Source organism: Glycine max, chromosome 2, assembly GCF_000004515.6.
Source record: "Glycine max cultivar Williams 82 chromosome 2, Glycine_max_v4.0, whole genome shotgun sequence".
Lineage (NCBI taxonomy): Eukaryota > Viridiplantae > Streptophyta > Magnoliopsida > Fabales > Fabaceae > Glycine > Glycine max.
Genome location: NC_016089.4, coordinates 32,563,805 through 32,580,182, shown reverse-complemented (window position 1 = coordinate 32,580,182; position 16,378 = coordinate 32,563,805). Strand labels below are relative to the sequence as shown.

Below are 16,378 nucleotides of genomic sequence, written 5' to 3'. Positions count from 1 at the left end.
GAATCAAGAATGACTTGGTTCTGTGAAATGGTTTGAAAGGGAAAAATGGATTCATAGAAAACAACATCTCTAAACACAAAAAACTTCTTAGTGTCCAAGCTATTCAATTTGTATCCTTTATAACCTCTTGGATAGCCAACAAATATTGCAGGTACTGCTCTAGGGGAGAACTTGTTCCTTGATGACGGAAGAATGGAGGCAAAGGCTAAACAACCAAAACTCCTCAAGGCATGATAATCTGATTCCTTATTGAACAAAATGTTGAATGGTGAGTTGTGTTTTAGTAATGATGAAGGAGTTCCGTTGATGAGAAAGGTTGTAGTGGTAACACAATCTCCCCAAAATGATAAAGGGACTTTAGAATGGAAGTACAAAGCTCTGGCTACATTGAGAAGATGCTAATGATTCTTTTCAACCACTGAATTTTGTTCTTGTCTCTCAATACAGGAAAATTGATGAAGAGTGCCTATGGAAGCCAAAAACTGAGTGAGGGCAAGCTCTTTAGCATTGTCAGATTTGAGGCACTTGATGGAAACACCAAACTGAGTTTGAACCATGGTGAAAAATTGTTTCACATAAACTGAAGCTTCAGATTTGTGTTTAAGTAGAAATAACCAAGTGAATCTTGAGCAGTCATCTACCAATGTAAGGGAAGATCTCTGCCCCTCATATGTAGGGTGGGCATAGGGACCCCATATATCACATTAGAGTAAATCAAAAGGTAAATAAGATAAATTGTTAGAGTTAGGAAAGGATAATCTTCTAAGTTTAGCAAGTGGAAAAATAGAACAATTAGAAGAAAAGAAATTAGGAGAGAATTGTAAACTAATTTTATTATTCAAATGATTGAAAACTTTGTCTTATATATGACCAAACCTAGAATGCCAAATATGAGCATTTTTACAAAGAGTGGAATTTACGTGTGAATTCATAACAGAAAAAGTAAATTTGCAATCATGAGTGTCCTTGAGGTTTAGGACATAAAGGCCTTGGATGAGATACCCTTTACCAATCCTCTTGCAAGCTTGCTTCTCTTGAATATCAAATTCATTTTGGGAAAAAATGGACAAATTAGGTTTAATTAGTAGGGCACTAACTGAAATTAAATTGAATTTGAATTTGGGAATGTAAGCAACATTATGCAAGACTAAGATGTTGGTAAAGCAAACTGAACCAATGGCAATAATGGGTATAATGTCACTATTAGGCAGAGTTACATTTTTATCAAAAACAAGCTGGTAGGATCTAAAATGATGAAGAGAGCAAGTAATATGAATGCTTGCACCAAAATCTAAAAGCCAACAATCATGAAGAAAATTGGAAGTAGAAATAAGCATACTACTTGAGGAATGACAACATTGGTAGCATGACTTTCTAAAAGATTCATCAATTGGCTATATTGTTGAGAAGTAAGTTGAAACTGGGAACCTAAGTCAACAAAAGAAGGTTGTGATTGAGGCATATCAACAGACACTTGGTGAGAAACTGTTGATGACCTTCCACAGTTCCTTTTTCCAAAATTTGTAATTACTCATTTTATGAAGAAGTGGTTTAACCGGCAAGTGCACCAGGTCATCAAGTATTTAATTAAAACGGAATGATCCGAGTATCGAACATAGGGAACTTGTTTATTTAGCAAAGTTTTGTTCAATAATCAGGCATTTTGTAAACAGAAATTAATAAATGTGAATTGAAGTAAAAGTATGATATATGAAAAAGGTTTTACATCAACTATTCAATAGAAATCCCCAACTAAGGGTTTTAGACTTCCATGGCAAGGAAGCTCCTTTTACAATAAAGAAAGGGAATCAAGAGAAATTTCTTGCTTACATAGGAGGGGGAATGTCTCCTCCACCTCTTGGCACCTCAAAATCACTCAAAAGCTCCCTAATCTCTCTAAAAGTTGGAAACTTGGCTCCTTGCTCTACTTCTTCGTTCTCTGAAGTTCACACCCAAGAGCTCTCTGTGGTGATTATTCTCTTAAAAAAAAAGCTTTCTATATCTGTGCAAATCAGGCTTTAAAAGGGCTCAAAAAACTAGACGTCGCGCTTAGCGCCATTTTCGCGCTTAGCACAAGTAAGTGAATATGAGCTTAGCGCCAATCTCGCACTGAGCCTGGAAAGCAACAGACAACTCGCTTAGCAAGCTGATATTGTGCTACGCGTGAGGTTGCATAGCAGATGCCCTTCCAGATTCCCTTGACTCGCTAAGTGATCTTGTGTTGGGCTTAGCCGCTGATACGCGCAAAGCACACGGAGCTCACTTAGTGCGACATCCACTTTGGCACTTCTTCAAATTTGCTCTTTTTTTGCCTGAAATTGAAGAGAATTTAACATTAATTCCATATAAAGAGGCTTCTAATGAACAAAGATCAAAACAAAGAAAAATTTATTTACAATCCTACAAAAGAACTATAAATTGGGGATTTATATACATTTTGTAAAAGTTTTCTATACAAAAGTTAGTCGTTTAAGATGACTAATAGCAACCTTGTGAGATGGTTCAGAGGAGGAAGAAGATTGCTTCTTGACCACTGAGGAATATCCATTCTTCTTATAATTTAGAGGATATCCATGCAACTTGAAACAACAATCATGAGTATGACCCAACATACCACAATGAGCATACAAGGGGTGGTTCTTGGAAGAGTCTTTGGAAAGATTGTTAGAATTATTTATTGCATTAGAAGAGTACTTGAATGCAAAAGCATGTGAAACCTCACTAGCAGAAGTTCCAGACGTGGATGCATCAACCTCTTTTTGCTTTTCTTCTTGAACAATTAAGGCAAAAACCTTAGTAACCGAGGGAAAAGGATCCATGGATAGAATTTAACCTCTGATAGTAGAGAAAGATTCGTTCAGCTCCATCAAGAACTGCATAGCATACTCCAGTTGCTCAAAATCGCACCATGGTTTAATTCCTCCACAGGTGCAACTATGTGATGGTTTCAGTTCTGATAGCGACTCCCAAAGAGAATGAAGCTTGGAGTAGAAGGAAGAAACAAACATGGACCCTTGTTGCAAAGTGATCAATTCATGCTTAAGCTGAAAAATCAGAGGACCATTATGTTTTTCGAAACGTTCTTTGAGATCATCCCAAATTGCTTTGGCAAAAGAATAGTGTAAGATACTCACTTGCATCTCCTTTGATAACGAATTAAGGAGCCAGGATGAGACAATACTATCATTACGATGCCACAAAGCATGGGTGGAGTGACCCAAAGTAGGTTCAAGAATTGATCCATGGACAAACCTATATTTGTTCTTCCCATGAAGTGCCATGCACATTTCTTTTTTCCAAGAATTGTAATTTTCACCTGTAAGGGGGTGTGAAACTAGAGCAATGCCAGGATTATCGAATGAATGAAAAATTAAGGGGTTAGAATCATCAATGGCAGCCATAACCAAGGAGAGAAGGAAAGAAATGATTTAGAATAAAACAATCGTAAAGAAGAAGGAAATACACAGAGAGAAGCTTCAAGAGGAAGCAATAGGCGTGGAAGGAGTAACTTCTGATACCATGTCAGATATTAAAGTGAAGAATAAAAATAGATTGAAATTCATTGGTGAATGTGCTACAAGAAATGATGTATATACAAAGGATTGAAAACTAAAAAAGAGTAACTAATTAACTATATATATGTCATAATAGTTTGACAACTAATTATAACTAAATAAAGCTATATTTACAACCGAATCGTGATATACAATGATACTTACAACATCTTGCTTCTTGCACACAGCTTATCTTGAAAAGTTCAAAAATGAGGCAATGACATTGGTATATCATTCAGAATCTTCCTTATCAGCCTGTGTATTATCCTCTTACAATCCTCCTCATGCACATTTTTCCTAACCACTTCACTCAAGGTCATCAAATCTCGACTACCAGCCTTTTGGCAGTCGTGCAGGTTTCAATAGAGGCCGTAGTGGCCACATTGCAGGGCATTCCATAGCCCGTGGTGGCAGAATGTATGTTCAGTGTTCGGGTGTAGCATAAATTTGGCCACAATATGTCCACTTGCTTTCACTATTTCAACTATGACTTCATTCCACTAGTTTTGTGAATTTGCAACCTTACTCAGTACAGGGACTAACTGTTAGAGTCGGTTAACAATTTGCTAGGTTTTTCTGTCAGAAAACTCCTGGCATCATTACATATATTAAAGGAAGTGAATATGTATCGGAAACTTGTCTCTCTTTGGCCCTATAATTGGTATCATAAGATTTTTGTGGCTCTATGGCCCTTCACTTCAAAATTTGGTGTAGATTTTTCTTGAATGAAGAAAATTTGTTATGTTCATTAGATGCTGGATTAATATTCACTTGCTATACTTGTGCTTAGTTTGATATTGGTTCTCAAGTTGTTGGCTAGAAGGACACGTCAAAGAATGTTCTAGACGTCTGGAGAGAGGTAATCCAGTAATTGTCTAAAAGTACTACTTTAAATTTACCATCTTTAGCATTGGGTGGTATTCTTTGTGTAGATATTCCACAAGAGAAGAACAAAAAAGATGGAAAGAAAATCTCATAGAGGCAAGTCCTTTGAATTTGACTCCTTGTACTCCCTTGTTTCAAATCGGTAGGCCATATTTTACTGTTTTACTCATTTCTCCATCTTATGTTCAAATATCTCTTCATGGTAATATGGGAATGTTAATGTGCAGTGGTGATAGTAACTTGATTCTGGATGGAATTCATGAAAATATTTTGCAGCTCAATTATCATGACGTAGTAATGCAGAAAACTGTAAGCATTTATCACACCCCGATTGATTTCCTGGGATTTGTTCACTTATTCTTTTGAATCATTGAGAATTTTGTTTTGAAATCTGTTTGAAGGTCAAATGCTTTAACAATCTTGGGGTTTATGATCTAATGCATCAATATATAATGCATACACAACAGATGCCCCTGTATGGTAAGAAGATAATTTACCTACTTAATACTGTTAACAAGTTAAATCTCACTCTTGTTTCTCTATCTTTCCTTTCATTAGTATATTTTCCCCTAGTAGCAATTATTGTACATCATATAGTATCTTAAGTTCAAAAACCAAACATTAAGTGGCCAAAATCACATCAGAGGTATATCTTGTTATTGTGCTAGTAGGCTTAGCATAAATTGTAAAATGTATTTTTCTTACAAAACAAGATTTCCTAATGTTGTATCATATAAAATCTTCAGATATCGTACCATGATGATGGAAAAGATGGACATTTTGAATACCTGGAACCACAAAATCCCATCGTATATTGCAAGGAACTTATTAGCTAGTTCCTTTGTTGTAACCTTAATTTCTCCATTATTACATATTTTGTCCCCACCAACTATAAGACCGGTAATGTACTAATTCTATTTATGAATATAGGTTTGTTATCTAATTAATTTGGTCTCCTTGTTTTCTCCTCTATAATTGCTTAAGTAGATGTAATTGCAAATCCCGTATTATTTGATGTTCAATTTTGTGTTTGTGGAGACACACTGTTCCTTTTTGATAAATTATTTGTTGAGATGTTTCGGAGAAAGGTAGTATTATGATAAACAATGCCTCTTTTCTTTTGTCTTATTATTTATTATTGAATTCAGTTTGAACAAAACTTTAGTCTAGTTTGCTTTAATCCCTAGAACCTATAAATCCCCAATCTCAGTTTACAACCGGCAACAGTACTAAGTCAGTTCAAAATTTGTTTATGAAGATCCTACATTGCTGTGTTCTTTCTTTAATTATATTTTTATTTATCTACAATTCTTCTCATGTATTTTTGATTACCTTGTTTTTATCTATCTGATAGCTAAGTTGAGCTTGACTCAGCTCTGGTTAAACTGTAGTTTTTTTCCCTCTTTTTTTTGATGTGGTTTCTTTTTTCTTTAGGTAGCATTTCAATTACTATCAGATAAGGAGAAGAATGATCTTGCTCAATTAGTTAGCACAATGGTGTCATACACTATAACATATAAAACTGTGAAATCATATATTCTGCCTCAAACCCAGAGGTGTGAAGTAGCTGATGGCTTGGCACTATCTCTTGTTCCTCCTATTAGCGACTTTATAAATTTCAAGGTTTGGACTTTGGATCATTGGTCATACTTCTATCATGGAAGTATATGAATATCAACCAGATTTTGATATCTATTTTATGGTCTACATTTGTGCAGGATTATACTTCAAACCATTATGTGCTTTCTATAGCTATGAAGCAGGTTTTCGTTCATGAGGTTAGACTTCATTAATTTTCATGTTTTACTTTTGTTGCATATTTTTCTCTTGCTTCTCTATTTAAGGAGGATATTCTGAACTTCTCCTTTGTCTCACCTTGTTACTAGTAACAAAACTTATTATTTATAAATTAAAAAATGTTTGTTGACCAATGATTATACTCATAGTATTCTTACGACTGTCTTCATATAATAATTGCTTTATGTCTGAAAGGTGAACAATTAATTTTGCTTATATGTTCAAGTCTGAAAGAATGAAAATGAAATTTTAATGTCAAATATAACTATCTGGCTCTATAAGGTTTATTTATATCTGTCATACCCTAATTTCGTCCGGGGATCATCTGTTTGGTGGGATGCAACCTTCGCTTGACCACTTCGAGGTACTTGATACCCATCGTTAGGCAATCCGTGAAATTCCGCGACATGTCGGGAGTTGAAAGGAAGCGTTAATGCGCAATCCGTAAAGTTCCGTAACATTTCAGAAGCCAAAGAGGGGATGGTTACGTAATCCGTAAGGTTTTGTGACATTACGGAAAGAAAACAAGTATTGTTACATAATTCATAAAGTTCCGTAATGTTACGAAAAAGAATCAGAAAAAAGGGTAGAGGGGGTGTATTTAGTAAATAGGGGTGTGCAAATAGCAATCAGACCCACTTGGGCCTTCCAGGATGTTCCAACAGAAGGCGATGCCTTCTGGTGGGAGCAACCCAGCTCGCCTGGGCGAGCTGGGCGACAACCACCTCCCTCTTTTCCCCTATAAATAGGGGAAGGAGGGCAGAACAAATTCGTTCAACCCTCCTAGTATATGAGATTCACTTAAAATTAGTGAGAAAAATTGTTTCCGTGCAGAAAATCCAAGCCGAGACGCTTCCGTAACGCTTCCGAGACGTTTCTGTGGGCGATTTCGCGAAGGTTTTCCACCGTTCTTCATCGTTCTTCGTCGTTCTTCGGTCTTAAACCAGTAAGTTCCCAAAATCGAACCTTTCAATTCATTCTATGTGCCCTTAGTGGTCCCCACTTGTTTCACGTGCTTTTATTTTTATTTCATTTGCTTTCCGTACCCCTTTTTGACGTGCTTTAGTCATTTATTTAAGTCATTTTCCCCTTTTTGACAAAATGACAAAATGATCCCAACTCCGAACGAGAATATTCCAGTGAAAGGTCTTCCGGAGAAAAAGGATGGCTGCGGCAAGAAAGAAGTATCGCTAGAGGAGGCAGGCGAGTTCCTCCGCATTATTCAGCAAAGCGAGTTCAAGGTCTTAAACGAAGCTCATGTAGCCCAAGACATCTCCGTAGAAGGCTTTGGAGGACTCGTCAATAACATCACCACCAACAACTATCTCGCCTTCGCTGAAGAAGAAATCCCTGCCAAGGGGAGAGGGCATAACAGGGCTTTGCATGTGTCAGTCAAATGCATGGACCATGTCGTGGCCAAGGTACTCATCGATAATGGTTCCAGTTTAAACGTAATTCCCAAAAGCACGTTGGAGAAATTACCATTTAACGCTTCCCATCTAAGGCCAAGTTCCATGGTGGTCCGTGCCTTCGACGGCAGCCGCCGAGAGGTGAGGGGAGAGATCGACCTCTCTGTACAGATAGGCCCCCATACCTGTTAGGTTACCTTCCAAGTAATGGATATTAACCCGGCTTACAGCTATCTTTTGGGACACCCGTGGATCCACTCGGTGGGAGTCATTCCCTCTACACTCCACCAAAAACTGAAGTTCGTAGTAGAGGGGCATTTGGTCATTGTGTCGGGGGAGGAAGACATCTTGGTAAATTGCCTGTCCTCTATGCCATATGTGGTAGCCACGGAGGAGTCATTGGAAACAACCTTCCAATCTTTTGAGGTAGTAAGCATTGCCTCTGTAGATTCCTTCTCTGGGCAACCTTGCCTGTCCGATACGGCAATGATGGTGCCCCGGGTGATGTTGGGGAATGACTACGAGCCCAGAATGGGTTTAGGCAAGAACAATGGTGGCAGAACCAGCCTGGTAAGCACCAGAGGAAACCGCGGGAAGTTTGGATTAGGCTATAAACCCACACAAGCGGACATAAGGAAAAGTGTCGCGGGAAGGAAGAGCAGAAGCCAAGGTTTGCAATTAGGACGACTAGTCGAAGGGGGCTCGCCCTGCCACATCAATAGGAGATTTATAAGTGTGGGTCTAGGACACGAAGGCCAAGTCGTTGCGATATGCGATGAGGACTCTCTGAGTGGGTCAGATTTGGTACGACCATGCCCTCCTAGTTTCCGACTAGGAAATTGGCGAGTGGAGGAGCGTCCGGGCATTTACGCGACAAGCATAATGTAACCCTTTGTGGCTTTTGAACTCTATGGTTGGGCCTAGGCTTTAGAGTTTCCTTTTGTTAAGGCATTATGTCTTTTGTTCCTGAATTTATAATATAAAGATCTTTCTTCATCTGTTCCTGTGCCTCTACCCATTCTCATTCATTTGCATGTTTATTTCTTTACGCTTAAAACGCCAGATCTGATGACGAGTCCCTCGAAGGTACTAATACCTAGGACCCGACCATCGGTTTCAAGCAAGAAGTGGATCAGATGGAGAGTGAAGAGGATGAGGATGTGGGACTTCCCCCGGAGTTGGAGAAGATAGTCGCCCATGAGGACCAAGAGATGGGGCCTCATCAAGAAGAGACGGAACTAGTAGACTTAGGAAACGACAGTGGGAAAAAGGAAGTGAAGATAGGCACGGGTATGACCGCACCCATCTGTGAAGAATTGATGGCCCTGCTAAAAAACTACCAAGACATCTTTGCCTAGTCATACCAAGATATGCCCGGTTTAAGTTCTGACATCGTACAACACTGATTACCTCTAAATCCTGAGTGTTCCCCAGTAAAACGAAAGCTGAGGAGGATGAAGCCCGAGACATCCTTGAAAATAAAAGAAGAGGTAAAGAAACAATTTGACGTTGGTTTTTTGGCTGTCGCTCGGTACCTAGAATGGGTTGCCAACATGGTACCAGTCCCTAAGAAGGATGGGAAGGTACGAATGTGCGTAGATTATCGGGACTTGAATCGGGCCAGTCCCAAGGACAATTTTCCCCTGCCACACATCGATATCCTCGTGGATAATACGGCCAATTTCGCTTTGTTTTCCTTCTTGGATGGGTTCTCCGGTTACAATCAGATAAAAATGGCGCAAGAGGATATGGAAAAGACTACCTTCGTCACCCTATGGGGAACGTTCTGTTATAAGGTGATGTCCTTTGGACTCAAGAGCGCCGGGGCAACTTATCAACGGGCTATGGTGGCTTTGTTCCACGATATGATGCACCGAGAAATCGAGGTCTATGTGGACGACATAATTGCCAAGTCTAAGACCGAGGAGGAACACCTTGTCAACTTGCGGAAGTTGTTCAAAAGGCTTAGGAAATCTCAATTGAGGTTAAACCCCGCTAAGTGCACCTTCGGGGTCAAGTAAGGGAAATTGCTAGGTTTCATCGTAAGCCATAAAGGGATAGAGGTGGACCCCGAAAAGGTGAAAGCCATCCTTGAGATGCCAGAATCGCGTACCGAGAGGCAGGTTTGAGGTTTCCTGGGGCGTTTGAACTACATTGCCAGATTCATATCACAGCTCACCACTATCTGTGAACCGTTGTTCAAACTCTTACGCAAAAACCAATCCGTCCGCTGGAACGAGGATTGTCAAGAAGCGTTTGGAAGGATCAAAAAATGTCTCATGAACCCTCCCGTGCTTATGTTGCCGGTACCCGGAAGGCCTCTCATCTTGTATATGACGATTTTAGACGAGTCGATGGGATGTATGCTGGGACAGCATGACGAGTCCGGGAAAAGAGAGCGCGCTGTTTACTACTTGAGTAAGAAGTTCACGGCCTGTGAAATGAACTACTCCCTGCTTGAAAGAACGTGTTGTGCTTTAGTCTGGGCATCCCACCGTCTAAGGCAAAACATGCTGAGCCATACCACCTGGTTGATATCCAAGATGGACCCGGTTAAGTACATCTTTGAGAAGCCTGCTCTCACAGGGCGGATTGCCCGGTGGCAGGTTTTGCTATTCGAGTTTGATATAGTCTACATCACCCAAAAGGCAATAAAAGGAAGCGCCTTGGCAGATTATTTGGCTCAGCAGCCTCTCAACGACTGTCAACCCATGCATCCCGAGTTCCCGGATGAGGATATCATGGCCCTGTTTTAGGAAAAGCTGGACGAGGACCGGGACAAGTGGATCGTGTGGTTTGATGGAGCGTCAAATGTTCTAGGGCATGGCGTTGGGGCAGTATTGTTCTAGAGCGTCAAATGTATACCTTTCACAACCAGGCTGGGGTTCGACTGCACGAACAATATGGTTGAGTATGAAGCGTGCGCCCTGGCTGTCCAGGCAGCAATTGACTCCAATGTCAAGCTACTCAAGGTGTACGGGGACTTAACACTGGGGATTCACCAGCTAAGAGGGGAATGGGAAACTAGAGACCATAAGCTGATACCCTACCAAGCCTATATCAAGGAATTGGCTGGTTTCTTTGATGAGATCTCCTTCCATCACGTTCCCCGAGAGGAAAATCAAATAGAAGATGCGCTTGCCACTTTAGCGTCCATGTTCCAGCTAACACTGCACGGGGACCTACTGTACATTGAATTCTAGTGTCGTGGCAGACCAGCACATTGTTGTCAAGTGGAAGAGGAACGGGACGGTAAGCTTTGGTATTTCGATATCAAGCGATACATTGAAAGCAAAGAGTACCCACTAGAGGCCTCCGACAACGACAAAAGGACATTGAGGAGATTGGTGGCTGGCTTCTTCATGAGCGGAAGCATACTATACAAGAGAAACCATGACATGGTTCTGCTATGCTGCGTGAATGCTAAGGAAGCAAAAAACATGCTGGGAGAGGTCCATGAGGGCTCTTTAGGTACGCACGCTAATGGGCACGCCATGGCTAGAAAGATCTTAAGGGCAGGTTACTATTGGCTCACCATGGAGAGCGATTGCTGTCTCCATGTGAGGAAGTGTCACAAATGCCAGACATTCGCAAACAATGTCAATGCTCTGCCTTTGCCTCTAAATGTATTGGCCGCACCGTGGCCGTTTTCCATGTAGGGGATAGATGTGATTGGGGACATAGAGCCTAAAGTTGGAAATGGACATCATTTCATCCTAGTGGCGATCGATTACTTCACTAAATGGGTCAAAGCCGCGTCATACGCTAGCGTCACCAGGAGTGTGGTGGTTAGGTTCATTAAGAGGGAAATCATCTGCCAATACGGTTTGCCGAGGAAGATTATCACGGACAACGGCACCAACTTGAATAACAAGATGATGGGGAAATGTGCGAGGAGTTTAAGATCCAACATCACAATTCCATGCCCTACCGACCAAAGATGAACGGAGCCGTGGAAGCAGCCAATAAGAATATCAAGAAGATTATCCAGAAGATGACCGTGTCATACAAAGATTGGCACGAGATGCTCCCATTCGTGTTACACGGTTACCAAACCTCAGTGCGCACGTCAACCGGGGCAATGCCGTTCTCATTGGTATATGGAATGGAGGTTGTGCTACCGTTTGAGGTGGAAGTCCCGTCATTAAGAATCTTGGCGGAATCCAGATTAAAGGAATCAGAATGGGCCCAAGCACGCTTCGATCAGCTTAATCTCATAGAAGGCAAGCGTTTGGCCGCCATGAGTCATGGGCGTTTATATCATAAACGAGTGAAGAACGCTTTTGACAAGAAGGTACGTATGCGCCGGTTCAGCGAAGGGGACTTGGTGTTGAAGAAAGTCTCCTAAGCTCTGAAAGACAACAGAGGGAAGTGGGCCCCAAACTACGAAGGGCCTTTCGTTGTAAAAAGGGCTTTCTCCGGAGGAGCCCTGGTGCTCACCAACATGGATGGCGAGGAGCTACCTTCACCCGTGAACTCCGATGTTGTCAAGCAGTACTACGCTTAGGATCTGGGGCAATTGAGGAAGTCGCTGCATGTTCTTTTATTTTTGTGTGTCCTTCTTGGTTTCCCCTAGGGATTCCTGTCCTCTGTAATTTCTTATCAGTCTTTTAAAAGAAAAGAACATGAGTTGAGGTTCCGGTCCTCACTTTGTGCTTCAAACTATGTCCAGAATTTGATAACCAGAGACTTTTTGCTCAGTCCATGGGATGCCCCAAGCGCTTAATTAAAACTGAACCTGACCAGCTTTCACTAAAAAGATTATTGCATTTGAAAACGCTCATGCATACGCATACACATGCATATTTTGTTATCTTATGACAGGAGCAGAATCGTCTTAGGCAATGGTCAAATGCTGGGCCAGATCTAAAGGCAGAGACCAATCAAGGTAAATGGTAACGCGGCCACAGTTTGTTACGCAATGTCGTTTCCTGTTTTCAGGTACTTAGGGATGGACACGAGTAGAGGTTAGGATCACGATCGATAGATCGTCATCCCATGCCCAGCTCTGGACAAGCGGAAAGTGCAGCTGGGAGGTAGCCTAGTATCCTTTAAATTCCCAGTAATTATTACTGTTGTGTCTTTAAAGTAAATGCCGAATGCCTAATCTACCCTAAGGGGGTTCGAGTAAGCGAACACCGACCCATAGAGAGTGCATACCTATGTCTTCCCACAAAAAAAAATACAGGGTTAGCTCGCCTGGGCGAGTTGAGCTCGCCTAGGCAAGCACCCCTGCACCTGGAAACATAAAAACGAGGGAGGGGGAGTTTCTCTCCACCCAAAACTCCCCTCCCTCATTCAAAAAATGCAACACCCACGAGATTTGCAGATTTTCACCCCTAGGCCACCATTTTTGCGCTTTTGCTTTCATTTTTAGTGTCTTTGGTCACTCCATGCAAGTAAGTGCACTACCCCTTGGTTTCTAGCTTTCCATTGATGCCTTTTATGCTTTAAATGGTACATAATTTGACCAATTCCGTGAGACAATTTGGGGCAAATTTATGCTTTGTTTCTTTGAATTGAGGGGTTGTAGGGGATGGCCTTAGGCCTAGGTTGTGTTCTGAGATGATGGGGCAAGCCACATTGCCCCCATTCCTTTGTTGTTGGTACCCAAAAGTGTGCCCACCAAGTGCTCGGTGAAATGCCTCAATGGTATTTTTTCCTAAGTTTGTAAAATGGCTTTTAGATTGGATTTGTGTATGTATGATCACCATTTTTTGGATGTGGACAGCTTGCCAGAACTAGGATAAATGCCAAAACATGACTTAGGCCTAGGGGGCCCATGCTTTTGTTTGTTGAAATACAAGAAGGCATGATGAGTGAGAGCATGTTGGTGAGGTTTCTCCTTAAGGCCAGCACTTGGTTTGGGCTGCACCATGTTGTCCTTTTTCCTAGATAGTGTGAAAATGTCGTTCACCATGTACATGTGTATGTTGAATAGGTAGCTAAATGCTTTGCAAATGTGCATATATGTTGAAAATGGCACAAAAATGCGTCTCAAAGTAGGAACATATGATATGAAATTGCCTTTCAAGAATGTGAATAAGTAGTACAAAAATTACTTTTCCAATGAAGGTGCGATATGAATTTGTTTTCAAATTAGTAAAAGCATGTGCGAATATAATATAAAGTTGCCTCTCAAATGTATGAACATGTATGTGAATGAAATATGAACATATAGCAAAAAGAATGGGGTAGGTGAGTAGCAAAAGCCTTGGAAAATATGTATGGATAGTTTGACACATAGCATAAGGAATTTATTTGCCAAAAAAAAGTAGGTGCATCTTGTAGGGTTCCGTTCATCAAGAGAAAGATAGGTATAAATGTATGAATATCCTAGGAGAACCCGTGCCTTAATGAGTAATCATTCATTTCCAAATTCATATGGATGTTCATGCTTTGTTGGAAAAAGGGTACGTTGTCTGGCTTGATCTGGCTTTCGTTTTGAGTAAGTTTTTCTTGAACTAACTTTCTAAACGATTTTGCAAGAAATGCCTCCGAAGAAACTCTCCACGAAGAGGTCTAGAAGAGACGCCGCAGCGGAAGGGTCCAGTGCCACCCCCGAGTTTGATAGTCACTGTTTCCGGAGCGCCGAGCACTAGCAGCGCTTCGAGGCCATCAAAGGATGGTCGTTCCACAGAGAGAGGCGCGTCCAGCTCAAGGAGGATGAGTATACAGACTTTCAGGAGGAGATAGCTCGCAGATGTTGGACGTCGCTGGTGACTCCCATGGCTAAGTTTGACCCTGAGATTGTCCTAGAGTTCTATGCTAATGCTTGGCCCACAGAGGAGGGAGTGCAAGACATGCGTTCATGGGTGAGGGGTCAGTGGATTCCCTTTGACGCAGATGCCCTCAGCCAGTTCCTGGGTGACCCGCTAGTTTTGGAGGAAGGCCAGCAATGTGAGTTCAGCCAGAGGAGGAACAGGGCCGACGGGTTCGACGAGGAGGCCATTGCCCAGCTGTTATGCACACCGGGGCAGGATTTTGCCTGGACCGCTGCAGGGAGGCGAATGCGGATCATGTGCACCAGCATGACCACTTTGACCCAGATGTGGATGACACTGTTGCTCAGCAATGTCTTGCCTAGCGATCATAACTCTGATCTCCCTCTGCCTAAGTGCCAGTTGATGTATGCCATCCTGACACGGATGAGCGTCCACGTGGCCCAGGTGATTGCTGACACCATCTATTTGTTTGCAGGTATGCCACCCCCCAGGCACCATCTGGACCCGGATAAGTCTAACAGGGCCCTGCGGTTTCTAGTGTTGATCACGGGCCTCTGCCAGTCATTCGGGGTTCCCGTCACCCCCAGTAAAGTGATCCGACCGCCAATCACCCGGGCCTTCATCGAGAAGTACTGCACGCCTAGGCAGGCGCAGGGTGATGCACATCAGGCCGCAAACGCACCGCCACCACCTCGGTAGGCCGATCCTGTTGGATCACTAGGCATGGAGCGTTATCTACAGTACTTGGTTCGCCAGCAGGCGGCCAACCACTGTGGGCAGGTGGAGATACATGAGTGTCTCTACCGGTTCAGCCTCAGTCAGCAGGAGCAGGGTTCCGCTCCTTTTGCATGCCCTACTCTGGAGCAGTTTGGGGCTGAGGTTGCATGGCCCAGAGACTGGCCCGAGGCCCTGGCAGGGGAGGAGCCTACAGGATCCCCCGGTGAGGCAGAGGAGGCCCGTATGGATGAAGATATGACTGACTTGCTCGGTTTCTTGGGAGGAAGCGGAGCCACGTGACCAAGGTCACCGCACTTTTGTTATTGACATTACTATTTTCTGTTATTGTCTATATTGCTATTGACATTGTTGTTTGTTGTTATTGTCTATATGGTTACTAACGTTGTTGTTATTATTTTTTGTTGTTTCTGTTAAAATTTTGCGTTATGGCTCCCAATTATTTCATCACCGTTTTTTTGCGACATACCATTTTGTGCGGTTTTTTCGTTTACCTTGTGGTTAGACGTAAGTAGGTAGTGTGCGCCCTCGCCCGCACAACCTTTTCAGAGAGAAAAAGAAAAAAAGAAAAAAAGAGAGGAATTGAACAAATGATAATAACTTAAAAAGAGAAAGAAAAAAAAGAAAAAGAAACAAAAAGGAAAATAATAATAAAAAGTTGTCTAGCTAAGAAAACCAACATGCTTTTGAAAGATTCTTCACCGTTCTTCATCGTTCTTCGTTCGTTCTTCGTCGTTCTTCGATCTTCAACTGGTAAGTTCCCGAAATTGAACCTTTCAATTCATTCTATGTGCCCTTAGTGGTCCCCACTTGTTTCGCGTGCTTTTATTTTTATTTCGTTTGCTTTTCATACCCCCTTTTGACGTGCTTTAACCACTTATTTAAGCCGTTTCTCGCCTAATCAATAATAGAAATGAATTTCCACCGATCATTTGAGTTATAATATTGTTTAATCTCTGTTAAAATAAAATTCAACCGATCTTTCACGCCGTAACCACGTTTAAAACCAAAAAGAGGCAAAAAATAATAAAATAATCAAAAATATCTTTGAATAAAATAATAAAAAAAAATCAATCGGACGCTTTTCTTTGGGATTTTTCTTAATTGAATTGACTAATAACCAAAGTGAAACTAAGGCTAAAATCAACTCACAAATCAAGCTTTTGTCCTTAAAAATCACCTAAAAACCATTTTAAGGTCCAACGCCTTGAATGGTCATCTTTGCTTTTATTGGTTAAAAGTGGGCTTTCGAAAGCCTAAAGTCAACACATAA

General features: G+C 41.6%; 1 protein-coding gene and 1 pseudogene across 1 annotated transcript; one reads left to right on the top strand and one right to left on the bottom strand.

The window, feature by feature from the left end:
* Positions 1–2,828: 2,828 nt before the first annotated feature.
* LOC113000495 (uncharacterized) lies at positions 2,829–3,281 on the bottom strand. Its single transcript, XM_026127247.1, has one exon. The coding sequence runs from the start codon at positions 3,279–3,281 to the stop codon at positions 2,829–2,831; it is 453 nt and encodes a 150-aa protein (XP_025983032.1).
* A 958-nt stretch (positions 3,282–4,239) lies between these two features.
* LOC121174246 (chromosome transmission fidelity protein 18 homolog) lies at positions 4,240–14,247 on the top strand (annotated as a pseudogene).
* The last annotated feature ends 2,131 nt before the right edge of the window (positions 14,248–16,378 follow it).

What these genes read in the sequence shown, in the direction of transcription:
- LOC113000495 (XM_026127247.1), bottom strand. Translation starts at nt 3,281, where the DNA reads ATGGCACTTCATGGGAAGAACAAATATAGGTTTGTCCATGGATCAATT.